The 16,581-nt window shown below is 42.6% G+C and overlaps 1 protein-coding gene across 2 annotated transcripts in view; it reads left to right on the top strand.

The window, feature by feature from the left end:
• The window catches only part of b3glcta (beta 3-glucosyltransferase a), a 73,350-nt gene that overhangs the window by 25,037 nt on the left and 31,732 nt on the right, over positions 1-16,581 (top strand). Inside the window, exons 3-4 of one of the 2 annotated variants that reach the window (XM_030407663.1) lie at positions 2,504-2,543; positions 13,970-14,079. In XM_030407663.1, the coding sequence (XP_030263523.1) occupies positions 2,504-2,543; positions 13,970-14,079 (150 nt within the window). The remainder of the gene's footprint in view (positions 1-2,503; positions 2,544-13,969; positions 14,080-16,581) is intronic. The other variant, XM_030407671.1, reaches the window with a different exon arrangement.

Here is a 16,581-nt window from a genome sequence, read left to right as displayed (position 1 = left end):
AGTGTTGTGGTTGGGAAATCTTAACAGCAATCAGACAGATAAAAACTACAGATAGAGATAATCGGAAAAAAACCTGAATATCGTCCACAATAATCAGCCGTCCAGATAATCGGTCTATGTCTACACTGGAGGTTGAGAGCTCTATCGGGTAAAAATATCGCTGGTAAATGGAAATGCACTCTGAAAAATGTAAGACAGCATTAGAATACATACATAACCCAAGTATCTAAAGCAGGTGTTCAGACACAACAGTAGAAATGCATTAAGAAACACAAAGATCTGCATCGGTGGGGGCGTGTTGCTACAGCTACAGGTGAGAGGAAGAAATATGGTCCCTGAAGTCCTGGCTGAGTAATGCATATCTGAGTTTAAAGGCTAAACAGACAGCAAAACACTGCTTTCAATAATGCAGGGCAGGGATTCAGGGCTCCTTATCGCCAGGCCGACATTAATCAGGGAGAATAAAAAGTGATCTGCAGTACAAAGAATGTGCACTTGCGTGCGATTGATTGTTCAGAGTAGCGCCTCGCTGGATGATGATGATGTGTTGTGGAGAGGCTTTTTTTTGCCAGATGACCCTGTGTTTTTGGCCGGAGGCAGCTGCGTCGGAACCTCTGCCGTGCCAAAATAGTGCACTAATTGAAATGAATGAGGAGGCTGGATTTTTTCTTTTTTTTTTCTTTTTCTGGACTCCTCACAGCCTGTAAAACAACAGCTCATTAGAAAGGAACTCTTGAAATACACTGAACATCGCAAAAACCACCGTACGGCAGCATAGGTTAGATTCAGAGATCTCATTAGAGCCTCGTTAAAGCCTGTCAAAAAACGTTAGGTCTTATTCAGAGTGATGTGAACTAGTAGACGCACATGCACGCATTACAGAAGGCACACCCAGTTGCACGCAATCAATTTAATTGGTTAACATTTCCCGACCACTTAATTCATCACCCCGTTGGTCTTGATTTATTTTGGTTGACAGTGACGGTGCAGTGATTTACTGTCAGGCCACTTTCCTCTCCGAGAGTTGAGTCTCGTTGGAGGAGACGGTGAGGAACTTTTCACCTGCCACTCTTCTGTCATCCAGAGAAACTCCCACTGTCCTTGATTTGTTTCATGAATACTTTCCTCCTCTGTCCAGATTAGTCGTCCCTCCATATTAACCTGTTGTCCTATCACGTATTCTCTGAGTTGGAAGGATTTTATACGAGTCATTATCTGATAACGAGTCGGATTCTCCCGGCTTGTGAGATGCATGTTTTCCTTGAGGTACCTTCTTCTCTTCAGCTGAGGAAATGATTTCAGAGGAGCAGTGTGTGATAAGATGAGACAGAAACCTTTTGGGCATGACTAATGCTACTGAGTCCAATTAAGCTGATGCCTTGTACCCACTGAATTAAATCACCCTGATATGATCTTGTCTGCCTGTGCATATATTTGCTTCCAACTCTGATCACCTGGAAAAATAAGAGAAGACAGACAGCCTCACATATACATGAATCATCGCTGCACATATCTTTATAATTGGTGAACTTTCTACTATTATTTCTACATCTGAAAGCGAAGCTCGCTCGATGCTTGCCGGAGCGCCTCGATTCGGGATTTGATGAGTATAATAAGAAAGACAGGAAGTGCGGGGAGACGAGCCCTGCAAGCAATACATGACGTTCGGTCGTGACAGTTGCAGGAAGGCATTCATGGGAGGGGAACTGACTAAATTTATAGTTTTATTCTCTATTTTTAAAATTGCGCGTCCTCCAAAATTTGCTGAGATGGCGAGACACATCGAGGCAGGTTCGCACAGCCGCCACCAAACTGCTGTGATTCCCTGTAACCACCGCACCACGCCCGCTGAGAGTGAATTTATGACTTAGTTAAGCTCTCTGAAGGCTGCAACAGCTTGCCAGAGAAATGATTGTTAGTCTAGAGGAAGTCATAAATCAAAACAGGCCTCGGTTTGTCATTATCTATTAATACTCCGCCGCTCTAGAGCTCTGGAAACAGCCCGAACTCGCATATTCTCGCCTTTTCCTCCCAAGACTGAAAGATTTCCTCTGAACGATGGAGGTGAAAGACAGCTCTTCAAAGTTTGCTCAGCTTGTGATTGATTTACTCATCCCTCCATGGTCTGCCGCATGCGCTGACAGCTCCGGAGGTGGAACAGTGTTGAATGCCTTAATTGAGCCGAATGCGCGGAGCTTAAATGCTGCAGGCACAAAACCCACACAATTAGGGAGGACTAATGACGTGGGGTATCACCCATTATTTCTCCAAATAACCCACAGGGCTTTCCATATTTAGCATCACTAAGTCTTAATTAGTGATTAGGAAGAGGAAATAAAGTATTTAGTTGAAACTGTGCATCTTCGCATGAGCCAGTTTTGACAGTTTTCTGTCTCGCTTGTTAAAACAAAACAGTGGATGTATATAGGTCATTATTTGAAGACCTTTTTTTGTTGTTGTTGTTGTTGTTGTCGTTATTGAAAAGTTTCTCTGTCTCTTTCAGAGCCAAGATGATATGCACGTCATCCACAACAATCAACTGGGTAAGTCTTATTTTTGTAATTGCAGTGGAGGCGAAGAGTGAGAAAGTCAGACAATCAAAAGGAGCGAAAATGAGAAAATAAATTAGATTGCGCTTTAGATTACAGCCCGCCAATGTCTTCGTAAAATATTCTGTGCTGTACATATGGGGTGCGGATGAAACACAAGAAATGTGGAGGATACACATTTAATGAAAAAAAATGAGTCATGATATGATGAGTTGTGCTCAAGTTTTTAAAGTTTTTTGAGTGTTTTCTTTTAGACTAGTCGACTAATCTCAGCACGAGCTTGCGTTTAAACATGAGGGAAACGTCACTTACAGTTACTAAGTAGTAGTAAATAATCTTAATGTAAGGTTTTTTATTGGATTGGGAGGCTACTGTTAGGATTGGGAGTTTTAACTGGTGCTCCACAGTGTTCTGTTTTGGGTCCAGGTCTTTTCACTGCCTATCTACAGCACAGTCATGCCAGTCTTATGTGTTTTTAAATCTCTACAATCTCGCAGTCAAAACGTATTAAGCGATCGTCACGCTCTTCCTCAGAGCCAGCCCGATAGACTGTAATGATTTTAATACTTCTACTATGAAGGGACTAATGATTGAGAGAGTCACAGAATCTAACTATCTATCATCATGACTGGATGGATTTGGATGAAAAACTTCAAATTTAATTTAGATTTCACAAAGATAATCCTGCGTGCCAACTCAGCCAAATTGTTGGCTCTTTCTCCAGAAATAAAATCATCCGTCCCGTGTTGTGTAGAGAGTTAGAGAGTCTGATGTATTGTTGTGGAGGCAGTTCTCACATCAGTCTCGGACTGCTGTGATTTATAAGCAGGCTTCCTCTTTAGCTCTTAAACTTCTGGGCTTTTCTGTCTCTCACTCTGCCTTGAGATTGATCACCAGTGATGTTTATGGTACACATCACTGTATTTTATTTGACAGGGCTGGGTGGTCTCCTCTCCAGGAGAGACGTGATACTCACTGGTATCTTTTTTTTTATCCATACAGACCTTCCTGGGAAATTACCATATTACCCTTTCAGAATTGCTTCACCACTCAGATGGGCTTTATCAGACCCGCTCTACTGACTGTCTGTCGCTTCATGTTCCAAAGAGTGAGCTCTGAACTTGCGAAGACTGCTTTTAATTCAAGTGCACCTGACTCATGGAACAGAGTGTCGCAGAGACGATATAGGAGAGGAGACAAACCGCCTGAAGCGTTTTTATTAGAAAAGTCGATTACGCTAGAGATGGCGGTTGTATGACACATACCTCTCCCGTCCCCCAAAAAGCCAATCGTCGGCTTTGTCGCAGCGCAAACATATCAGCCGATCGTATATTTGCACTGACGCGAGCGCACAGTTGAGATTCATGACAATTTCAGTTGATTTGGTGCGGCTGTAGACGGACTTCTGTGCAGTCAAGGAAATGGAGGACATCACGCTATAATGCAAAGGATTAACAATGAAAGTGAAAAAGTAAAAGAAGTCGGTGCCTGAGTAGGAGACATGTAACCTGTGGGGGGAAAAAATGTTTTAAACCATATTTTGGGCAAGTAACGTAAACTTTTGAAGCTTTTTTTCCGGCCTTTTTCATGGCTATATTGACAGGACAGCTTAAGAGGTGACAGGGAATGGGACGATTGAGAGGGGAGATGACATTGAGCAAAGGACCACAGGTGGGTCTCGAACCCTGGGCTGCCGCAGCAAGGAAAAGCCCTCTGTATCAGCTGAGCTACTGGGCGCCCTGTGACGTGTTTTTGATCTGATTTGACTGTTGACTCCCACCCAGTGGCCATTAAAAGTGCAGTTGTGCCTCTCTTCCATTCACTGGTCTTGGAAGCTGGTCTTGTTGGTCTGAAATAACTGCCCAGGGTGTTGCCAAGATGGCTGCCAAGGACTTTGAATATAGCACCTCCTTAAGATTAACACATTTATATGTATTGGCCACTTTAGAAATGTACACCTCACGAACTCTACTTGCAATTGTGTCACATAACTGTATTTTATTTGAACGTTTTAATTAATCTGTCAAATTATGTACCTTAAATGAATGTTTTAATGGCTTTTTATCAGTTGATTCAGGTCCTGCCTCTTATATCTCTTTGTGGTTGCTTTTGTTTTGGATCCAGGAATGTTTTCTCACTTTCTTTAGCATTGCAAGATCGGACATTTTGCATTAATTTCTCGGGGAATAGTGCATGGATATTGATGGAAAAAAAACCTATTTAGGTAGATGGAATCTATGAGGGGACTGTTGGGCCTTGGCTGAGGTATGCACTCTACTGAGTGCCATTCTTCAACGTTTTGAGTCTAAACAAATGAAGAAATGAATGAAAGTTAACCAGTAACAATAAGAATGTATCCTATAAATGTTAAGGAGCAGTAGTTGTTGATAATTTCAGTGTAAGTCATTTCCAAGTCTCTCTCAGACACAAAGTCGTTATCGTCTTGTTTGATGAAACTCAGTAATTATTTGCTGCATGCTCGTTTAGACTAAATAATTGAATTGTTAGTCGCAGGCTGTAATCTCAGAATTACCAAAGACTGTTATGAGTGTATTCATATTTGTATGCTATTCATTTATATGCAGCTTGTTGTGTTCAAAGCTGCCGTTCAGAATACGGGTCATCTTCGGACACTTCTGCTGTTTGATATTTGGACCCGTTTGCATCAGTGGAACTCATTTGTAATGCTGGATGACATTCAAAGGGATGAACTATTAGTGAGTATTTTAGAGAAGTGCGCACTCAAAGGATAGAAAGCATTATCAGTCGATACAATCATGAATAGTAAATTAAAGATGTCGGACATTGTGAAATCTAAATGGCAAAAGCTATTAGATGAAAAGCCTGGTGAAAGGGGCTTTTGTCTGACGCCTGCCTTGAACTTTTACTCTATAGAGTCCCTTAGATTTATTTTTTTTTATTTCATAAATATAGTCCCATCTCTTTATTGATTTGAGAGCAAGCAGGTTCATAAGTAGAGCAAATAAAAAGATCCCATGCATGCCTTTCATGCTTCAGGGGGCTCACACAATCACCATCTGAAAGTGATTTTCGGGAGCCTGCAGAGGAGTTTGCAGGCAGTTTCCTGGACCTCTGCCTGCTGTTCATTCAACTGGGTCATCGCAGACGCAAAAGCACACAAAAGCAACTTCATAATGCTCTCATTTGGCACCTCAGCACAGAGAGGAAATACAAACAGACAGCTATCTGAAAAATGGAGCTTCACTATCTGGCACCGTCAGAGTAATTCCCTTTGTCACACCAGGAAAAGCTACGCTCGCCTGCGGAGAGTATTGTTTGTGGGCAGAAATTCGGAAGATGAATAAAGGATGTCGGACGTTCATTTGTTTTAACAGCACAGCAAACATCAGAAGGTATAACCGGCTTGTTTATTTTAAAGGAGCGGGTGACCTTTTAGGAGGCTTTCCGAGGTAATCATTCAAACGATGTTTCTTTAGAGGGAATGCAGGGTGACTAATCTAAATCGAATGATGTCTCATTTAAATCTGAATAAAATAAGCCGCTATATACGCTGTTCGTACCGCAGATACACATCATTACTTCTCATGAGCAAACAAAAGCAGTGTGAGTCCTCGGGCCGTATTTTGCTGCACGTAGTGTTTTTAAAAATGCAACACGCTGCATCCCGGAAAAAACATTGAAACCTTGGAGAACGTCACGTGGAACCGAACCGCCTCAGGAGAGGACATCATTCAAACCAGCCACAATATCAAGACACGCAATTGTGTTGTAATTGAAATCAGACGCTGTATAAAACAGAAATACAAGCGTGATAGTACACAGTGCAAAGACAACATATTTTAATGTTTAACCTTACCAGCGTCTTATGTTTTTGTAAGTACATGCTTATTTTGAATTTGATGTCAGCAGCACACAGCGGCAGGGCTTATTGAATGATGTATGGTTTTTGCGCCGGCAGTGTGGACAAGGACTCCCAAAGCGAAAACATAAAGCAGACCATGACTCTACACCAAATGTGACAATGACCAAAACAAACATCTGGTGTATCTGGTGGGTAATACCAGATACCGCGGCGTGTTGTGAGTCTCAAAATATTAGCTTGTGACGGTGTGAAGCTGAACAGGAAGTTGAGACGCCACTTGGAGACGAGACGTTCTGAACACAAAGAGAAACCTGCTGAGTTCTGCGTACGAAAACTACTCAACCATCGTGCACAAAGAGTCTGGAGAGCAGGACTAATGTGACGTGGTCTTTGAGAAGCTATTAGTCATTATGTAAATGGTACTGAAATATTACCTTTTTATGGATTTAAATAGAATCTATTCTCTTTTCACCTTCTTTTATGAGACAATTTTACACGTACACTTGTCGACACTGAGAAAATAAAAGATCATTTCTTATTTCTTCTTCTTCCTCTTCTTCTTCTTCTTCTTCTCCTGCTTCTAAGGATAATAAAACAACATTACACTATACAGCATCACAAACAATGAAGCAGTATATGAAGGAAACCCTGTCTTTTTCACATTATAAAAAGTATTTCAGACTTTTTTTTTTGCATTTTAGCTGAGCAGTCAGTGTAGATACACAGTTTGATCTGAGTTATTCTTTATAAAATCGGAGTCTATAAAGATTCCATATCGCAACTTGGTCCTAAAGGATTTTGCTTATAGATCCACTGAGCGGCTGTATCTCAGGAGGTGGATGTAATCGGAAGTATGTCGAAGTGTCCTTGAGCAACATACTGAACCCCAAATTTCTCCTGATGAGCGGTTGACACGTTGCATAGCAGCCTCTGGCGTCAGTGTGTGAAGGTGTGTGTGAATGGGTGACTGTGACAAGTGTTGTAAAGCACTTGGAGCGGTCAGTAGACTGAAAAAGCGCTATAGAAGTCCATTTACTGAGACCTGGTGAGGAAGTAACATGAGAACTCACAAAATTCCACTTTTCAGTTGTGTTTTGTGGGGCAGCTGCGTCGTCCTCTATTGATAAGCAGCCAGTTATTAGAATATAAATCAGATAGTAGAAAGTAGACTTAAGGTTAAAGTCAGATTCTTATGCTAAGTACTTACGAGGACACTTTAAGGGAAACCTTAATACAAAGATCATGAAGCAAGATTTGATCTCCTGGTTTAAGAAAAATACAAAAACTTGGCTACATTACATTACGGCCTGCTTTTTTTTCTCTACAGTTTCTTTCAGTCACGGCCAGCCTTTTCTTGTCGAACTTACTGTAGTAGCAAAAAATGCAAATGTAGAAATACACCCTTGCTCTCTGGCTTTAAGGGAATAGCACTAAAAACAGATGTTTATTGAAAACATGTAGAAAAATATATGACCACAAGATCTGATTCTTTAACTTTTGGAGAGAAAATGTTGCAGCAAACAGCAGCTGTGTGGCACATTCCCAAAAGCTGCTTTTTTCTTCTTTTTTTTTTGTCGAATTTCACTTTTCAGTGAATAGCATTTGGTAGCTGAGGGTCGAGGGCATCTCTGTACCACAGTGGTACTGTTTGAGAAAGGAGAGTGTGTGCCAGATTTGAAATCAGATTATCGCTGTAACAATAATTAAGCTCAGAAAAGCAGCGCTACTGTCCCCTCTGCACCTGTATTATATTCATGAAGTGGCTCGGAGCCAGCTCCTCGAGACCAGAGGGAAACGCATTGTATCTTCAAGAAGGTACAATACTCACAAGATGTTGAAGTCTTCCTGCGTACCATCTAAAATTCCCTGTGTATGTACTTTCCCTTGTGCTCTCATGTTTCCGGGCCTGGCTGCATGCCAACTCTATTGTCCCCGCTCTTCTTTATTTTTTGTTATTCCGGACACGGCTGACGACTTTATATTCCAAAATTAAAGCACACCCACCCATTAATCCTCAGTTATGTCACAACGCTGGCATATATTGCCTTTTTGGGGTATGAAATCTTTCAAAAAAAAAAAACTATAATAAAAAAGCTTTTCAGAAATTAGAGAAAAACAAAGTTATTTCCCAAGTGGTTTATCATCCATTTTCTAAATACTATTATGGTTAATGAATGGGGTTCATAAGCAAAAACCAGGAATCTGCTCTGCATTAATTGCCTGAGCTTCCTGAATTATTGATGCTAAGTGAGGTTTAAGGGTTGAGCTCAGCACTCATTAGTCTTCAGCAGAGTCGTCCGCAGAGTCGTGAACTCTAGAGAACCTCTAATGAGTGTGATTATCACAGGTTGGAGACCCTTTTTCTCCAGCCTCTACGTGTTGCATCTGCTGCGTGATTGTTTTGTGTTTTTTTTTGTGTGTGTGTGTGTTAGTACTCGGAAAAGACTGTAATGAGCTAATTTATACAGGAGAGCAACTTTTCCCCTCGTGCATACACACCCCTTTTCACGTACACACAATCACACACACACACACACACACACTCACACTCTCTCTCTCTCTCACACACACACGCACACCCTTTCTCTTTTTCTTCTGCAATCAAAGTGTGTCTTTCTTTCTCTCTCCACCGGTTTGCTTCCTCATTTCCCCCTCCTCTCCGTCAGCCCCCTCTCTGCTGTTTTTCCTCTCTGTTTTACTGAGAGATATTTATGACACTGACCTTTTCAGCAGTAAGCTGAAAGTTAAATACGCCATGCTCACTATTGATCTTGTGCGAGGCAATTAAAAGTCTGTATTAATATGAGAAGGCAGCTGAGAGAAAATCGTTCCACTTGCTGCATGACACATAGGCCGGTGCCACACTCGATGATTGCCTATAGGGAAGGTGAATTATTTTTATGTGGTGAAATCAAACTCTCCACAGCCGCTAAAAAGTTGGCTATATTGAATTTGGGCTTCCAGATTGAATATCACCGGATGTCTGTGGATTGGCTATTAAATCCTGGCGCTGTGTGGTGTGACGGTCATGCCTAGTTTGGTCGGGAAACTGCAGCCCAATTCTCTTGGGTGGAGTGTGTCTCTCGGATGCACCGTTTCCGACGCCGGGGGAAGAGAGATGGAGGTGAATTTTTTTCGGGAGAGGGGTAATTCTGGGCCGTCTTGTCTCGGGGAGTCCAATGATGTGAGTCACTGGAGTGGAGCAGGTTTTACACCGGCACAATCAGCCTCTGGATGGGGAGTCGGGGCTGCCGACGATGGAGACGCGCTATTGACATCCTCTGTCATCTCCGAATGTGTGCAGGCGATGAAGAGCTCTGGATCTGGATCCGTCGTGACAGCTTCATTGTTCCCACAACAGCCTAATGGCCCCACTTGCAGGATCGCATCCCTCTAGACTTTCGCAGACATTTATCATTGAAATTGGGCTATTGATCTGCTTTCCGTCCGCATTCTCCTCCCGCTTCCTTCAGAAAACGTATTTGCACATTCATGCGTGCACATGCCACGGACGCGTGTTTATTTAACTGCGGGGAATGAGACACTCCGGGCTGAAATGAACTGTGGCTGTGACAGCTCCAGTGACGACACACACCTGCTCTGTCACACTGATGGAGATGACAGGGCTGCAGGAGTGCCTAGAGGTCAGCGTGCTCTCAGTTCCTCTGCCACTTGGCAACGTCTGCAATCCCCGCTCTAAGGAAGTGTCACTATTGATTTGTGTCAATGAGGTGACGACGCTGGAGGGCCAGGCCACTCCGAGAGCACACGGGCTATACTCAGGAGCAGATTTTTACTACAACCTCATGTATCTGTGCACATACCTAGAAACACGAACACGTTTCTGCGCCTCGATTCTTTGATCCCCTGCCCTTGGTTTTTTCGATGAATGCGAGGAAGTGAGTGCATAGCAGTCAAAGCCTGCAAAGCCTTTCGAAACAGAGTTTGCCATAGACCAGATTGGGATGGCCTTTAAACAATGACTCCATGCATTGAGAAAAGCATCAGATCAGAGAGGGAAGGAGGCACAATTCTCCTGTGTCTCATTCCATCCAATACATTTCAAGGCTGATACAGTCGTTTTTTTTTCTTCTTTGGAGTGGCCTCTGTGGAATACTGAATGAGTGAGGGCGGATAAACGAACACTAGACTGGTGCTTTCTAGTTCCATCAGCCTGGCAAAATAAAATCATCTGTTCCGAGTTGACCGGGGCTTCGGCTTCATCTCCACGGGAACCTTGAGTCTCTTTCATTAGAGGATTATTATTATCCAAGAGGCATCCATTGATAATTTGACTTTAGCACTGAAAACAAAATGTGTTTCGCTGTGTGTTTGGGCGTCAGGGTGCTCCTTCACATCTTTACCCTGCTATTAAATAGATTAATCGATTGCAACTTTCACCTCTGGGAATAGAGGTGCAGCTGCAATCTGTGATACACAATCACCTCTGTGACAACTGTGAAAATAGACCATCCAAACAAACATTAAATACACATCTCCGAGCCCCCGGAGTCACACTCACAGACACTGCGGCGACCACAAACTCCCTAGCAAAGCACCTAGAAACTGCCTAGTAAAAATCAAGCAAGCAAGCTATTTTTATTTATGAAGCCCTTTTTAAAACACGAGTCGGAAAGTAACTAGAGAGGAAGGAGAACGAGGGAAACGGCAACAGAAGCAGCGCTGTGAGGGGGCTATTTGTCACAGTGGTGCTATGAAAAAGATGCTAACGTGAGGATGCTAACTTAGTGTCGTGAAGTGGTATAATGCTTGATATTTGTCAACCGATCGAAACCCAATGTGACGTCACCCGTTGGTTTTGTTTGGAGGTTGGCGTTACGACCTGCGCCATCTTTCTTCCGTGAACATATTTGGACGAGTGGGTGGAGCAGGGGAGGATATCTTAAATGGAACTGTGGACATGGAGTGATAGCTACTTGCCAATCACAACAATGCCACACCCTAGCGTATACATCACGCTGTACTGAGACGTCGACTTGGAACTAGCGGCTGAGAGCGAAACCCTGTGAGGAAACTGAAGAAGTAGCGTCATTTCCTCATAAGCTTACATAGAATTGGACTGTTTTTGTAACCAGTGGCGTCATCCCCCTGCTCGCCATCTAAAACAATGCAGGTTCAGGGACTCTCTCTCTCAGCTGGAATTGGTTAAACTATGCTACTCATGATCTGATTGGTTGAGGTTAACCAGTGATAGACGTGACAGACCAGGCTTTCCAGTTGCCAAGACAACTTCCCGGATGTGGACAACTTCCCGAATGTGGACCTAGCAGCTACCTTGAGTAGTTACACCCTGGCAACGCTCAATTTCAGAGCGAATAATGTCGCGAAATATGTGGCAATCGCTAAACAACCATTCAGAACATGCTAGCAACCATATACCAGCACCCTAGCGACCATATGATAATCCTTGGCAATGCAAGGACAAGCTACATGTTTTATTTTTCATATCCTTCTCAGCCCGGAGGCATCCTTGGATCATCTCATCTATCATCTAAAAAAGTCCCTCGCGGCATCCTTGGCACTACCGGCGTTGCTTTAAAGTCTTTGCACTGTTAAATACAGGTAGATGTATTGATTCCACATTTGTAATCTGGTATGTGCTGCCACGAGTGTCAAGAGACAGCACAAAGGTGATTTTTACCTGAATGGCGAAGGACACAGGAATGATGGAGGTGAAGGAAGAAGGGCGCTGTAACAGGATTCTTCCTCTTCCCCTTTTCCTCCGCGTTGTTTGATGATTAATCGAAACCCATTAGTGTGGAGTCAAGGCCATAGAATTCAGTCTTAATTAGTTTCTTTTTTTACCCCTCATCCTGCTTTGCTTTGACATGGGCTACGCGTTATCTACACAATGAGGGATTGGCAAACCGCTTATCTGATTCTGCTGTTAGTCCCGTGCAGCTGGTATTATTGCTGCACGGTGCAGTATCAGGAGGCGCGCTCCTCACCTGGGGCTTTAAAATGCACCGCTTTGTGTGAAACCAGATGCACACACACGCTCGCGCTCACATAGTCACTCATTTAGCGTACTCAGCAGAAGGACGTTTAGAGGTGGTGTAGTGGTGTTCGCTCGCTAAGCTCGGCTCTCGACGGAGGGTTAGATCTGTTGGGAGATGGACATGCTGAGATTTAGCAAGTAACCCCCCCCCACACCGGGGCCCGAGGATCAATGGGATCTTTGTTATGAGCGGCGCGGAACGGAGCGACACACCCACCAACACTTAATTAAAAAGATCTGACACAGATACTGTACACTGACATAGCGTCTAGCCCTGACCCTCGCTGCTAATATCTGAACCGGGGGTGGGAACAGGTTTGAGTAGTGTAATTGAGGAGGAGGCAATCCATCTAATCCTGCCATTGTCAGCACTCGCCCTTCCCCTCTTTCCTTGCACTGTTCCAGTGGGGAGATTATAGACCTGCTAGTAGCAGCGGCTGGCACTTATTTATGTTTCGAAACACTAAAATGCACTTACTCAGCAAATTTTGAAGCACTTCATGGGAAAAACACTCCTTCTGGTAATCATTATTTATGGCATGTTATACCCTTTACGACTTTATTCTGTGCAAATACTTAAATACCTAATTTAAATGTCAAAAGCAAGTGTAAATTATCTGGCACCAAGCCAGTTAAGTTTGTTAGAGCTCAAATTAAGAGTAAAAATAAAATGTTTAAAAAAACTTCACGTTTCATTACTGGAAGGCGTTCTGTCATAGCAGGTAAATTCTAACATTGCTCCTGCTTTTCTTTTTTTTTTTTATCTCTCAGCTCTAAATCCCTGAAAAGCCTTTCTGTTGCCACAGTCGCTCCAGCCAGGAGCTGCAGACTTCATTTTGATGTGAGGGACAGCTTACAGGATTTAGGAGTTGTCAAATGTAATTGTACCGAGCCAAAGACAAAATGACAGATTCTTTTTGATTTTTTTTTTCTTTTATTATTCTCTGCCCCCTCTGGTCTGCTGCTCTGGTTTTGATTGTGCTGGCCGTGAGGAGCCACAGGGTTTATGTTGACATTTCGGTACAGCCAATGTCATTCTTCACTGAGCTGCGTCACTATTACTGCCCTCCAAATGGATTTCATATGAAGAGGAACTGCAGCAAGCCGAGTCAATGACAAAGATGGTATGGTGAAGTCGCAGGTGTTAGACCGGCTTTATTGAGCGGGTGGCTGCCCGTTCACCTTGGCTTTAATATGCAGCAACAATACCGAGTTTTTACCGACGAAGCAGTTGTGTCATTTAGCCTGAAGTGGACAGCTGGGTGTTGTGTTACCTCAGAGAAAGACTCTTCTGACTGATCATCTTTTATTAAGGCGCCAAATCTGTCCTGTGACATTTACATTCTCTCTTCCCAAGCCAATTAAGCACTTGATGTGCCTGTTATCATCTCCAGGCCAATAATGGAGATTAGCACAAAAAAAAAAAAAAAAATCACCTCAGTTATCCCGACAGTTGCTCTTATCTTGTTTTGCTCTCAGAAGGTCATCGATTGCCATGATCCTTTTTTTCACAGTATGTGAGCCGCCTCGCAATCTCTGTCCTTTGTGTTCCTCCAGACCTTCGGGAGATAGTGTTCGTCCTCCAGAGTCAGAGCAACTCCTACCATGAGAGGCAGGCAGAGAGACAGAGAGCGGATTTACTGAAGCAGGCACACGGCCTCACCGAGGTAAGAGTCGAGACGTTCTCTCACACACAAGGTCTTGAAAGCCGACATAGATCACAGACGAAGTGTGCGTAGATGACGATCATCACCTGCAGCAAACGGCGGAGCTGTACACGAGTCGCTGTGAGCTATACGTGTTGCCACATGGTGATTTTTAAAAATGACGTTCTTTCTTTTTTTTTTTTTTTTTTAATATCCATTTGGGAGAAAGTACACATTTCACTGCGTAGACAAACATCTGCGCCAAGTGTTTGCCATTTGTTACGCTATTACTCAATTCTCCTCACTGTAAATATTGAATGATTGTGAGGGGAATTATTCATGCTGCCCTTCAGATTAAACCTCTGAAGTACATCTAAGTCCGAAAAATGTGAAAGTGTAGCTTGAAATATGCAGCGTTCTCAGCTCCTTGCGACAGTAAATCGCGAGTGCTTGCTCATCATTTTTATGTATTTAGAAAATCCAGACATTTGCGCAGCTTTGATGTTCACATACACAACAAGTCAACCTTCCGTTTCTGACCTTTTGTCGGTAAATGTTTCATGAGAAGTGATGATACGCTCGCCGTAATGAATATTGTAATTTCCTGATTATGAATCTCGTGTTTCAAAACAAGGCTGGAGGGAAGGAGAAGCGGCACGTTCTCCCGGGACATCAGCTCGGTATATTTAGGCAATTTATAACATTTTCGTCTGTAAAAAAAGACACGGAGCAAATTTACAGGTCAAAACGCCCTTTGCCTCTGTTCATTAAATCTAACAACAGATGACATGCACTGTAATAAATGTGGCTGTAGTCCATTAATGCGGCATAACTAATGAGGACAGTGCAGTCAGTCAGAGGGGGAAAGTGCTCGTTGTGCCTCCTGTATCAATAGACCTATGTAGATCTTCATATTTCTGTCGCCCTGGATTTGTCCTTGTCGTCATTGTTGTTGTCTCTCTTTTCCACTTCTTGATGTCACATCCCTTTTATCCACAGTATTGACTGATTGTACCAAACTGGCAAAGAAGAATATATGAATAATCATTATTTCTCTGTTTAGTGGTTGAAAGTAAAATCAAAATACTTAATGTGGCATACCATGCTCTTGGAAAGGTACCAGACATCATGTTGTCTGTTTTTGTCTACAACAATCAAGAGAACTCCACCTGAAGCACAACAAAGTCCAGAGTAAGAATGATTTTAATCTGATTTATTGACGGATTGTTCCGTGTCTCCAATAATGAATAGTGGCGTCAGTGGATGAGATTCGTCGTGCAAAGATTTAGTTGCACTAATGGACGTCAAGATTCATCAGATGAGACAGACTTTATGAACAGCACATCATGTCTTGTTTGCATTTACGATCTCGGAGATGTCTGGCGGGTTTTTTTTTTTTTTTTGTTTTTTTTTACTACATGTTGCATGCAATTACACAAACTAGGTCCAGGGGGAATTTTAATCAGTGACTTCTCAAAGAGGCGGGCGGCAGTAAAGGTTTGACGGCTTTTCAAAGAGATATACGACCCGAAGACTTGTGATCAAAATGATTTATCTTCGCAGAATCAGGGAGAAAACACCTTCAGCCTCAGGTGTGGGCACAGTCCTCAGAGAGGACGCGCTGTACCTCCAGCCGAGGCTGCAGAGTCCTCAAAATGATTATTTGCTGCATAATAGAAAAAGTTAAAAGTATCTGAGTCCATTTTTTCAAAGAGAATAACGTGCCTTGACCAGAACCTCAGGAATATGAAAATGTTCTTACAGCTTGAAAAGGGGAGAGCACTGTTAACACAGAACTTCTTTATTGTTGCGTGTCAGGATGAAAACCGACTGAACTGAAATTAGTGTTTCAAATTTTCTTGAGGTACGAGAACACATAATAACTATTAACTATTTGCTTATTAGTCTGCACATTAGCAGCATATCGACTGTTTATTACTCATTATAAACCACTTGTGAATGCCTTGTTCTCCGTGACAATATTCTACAACTACTAGATCATTAAGTCACTGATAATAAGTTAACGAGTAGAACCTGTAATGTAAAGCTACAAGTAAACTAGCAGCAAGACCCCTCTTGGTTGGTCCACCATCAGTTGATATTTAATGCTTTTCTCTTTTTAATGTAATTTCTGTGCCCCTGTAAAGCACTTTGAGTTGCCTTGTGTCTGAATTGTTTGTTTTTTTATTCAAGTAAGATCAGCAGTTTACGAAAAACACGATAAAACGTCTTGTCCGGCAATGTCGAACAACCATAGATCTACAGCAAAGAACTGATCGGCTGCATTTGTAGACCTCGGCCCAAGTGTACACAACATTTTATAGGAATAGCTTTTTGAGATATCCTGCAAAAACAAAAAAAAAAAAAAAAAGTCTTCAGTTGCGACTGCAGCCAGAAAAGCAGCTCTGGAACTAAGATTAGTAATTACCAGCTGTTGTGAAAACTGTCTGAGTTACGGCTCTCTGCGGCTGGTGTTATATCTCACTGAATAGAAATCCGGCAAACAATATAGCAAACACAAAA

Source organism: Sparus aurata, chromosome 2 (assembly GCF_900880675.1).
Source record: "Sparus aurata chromosome 2, fSpaAur1.1, whole genome shotgun sequence".
Classification (NCBI taxonomy): Eukaryota; Metazoa; Chordata; class Actinopteri; order Spariformes; family Sparidae; genus Sparus; species Sparus aurata.
Note: the sequence above shows the minus strand (reverse complement) of the source record. Positions and strands in the feature narration are given on the sequence as shown.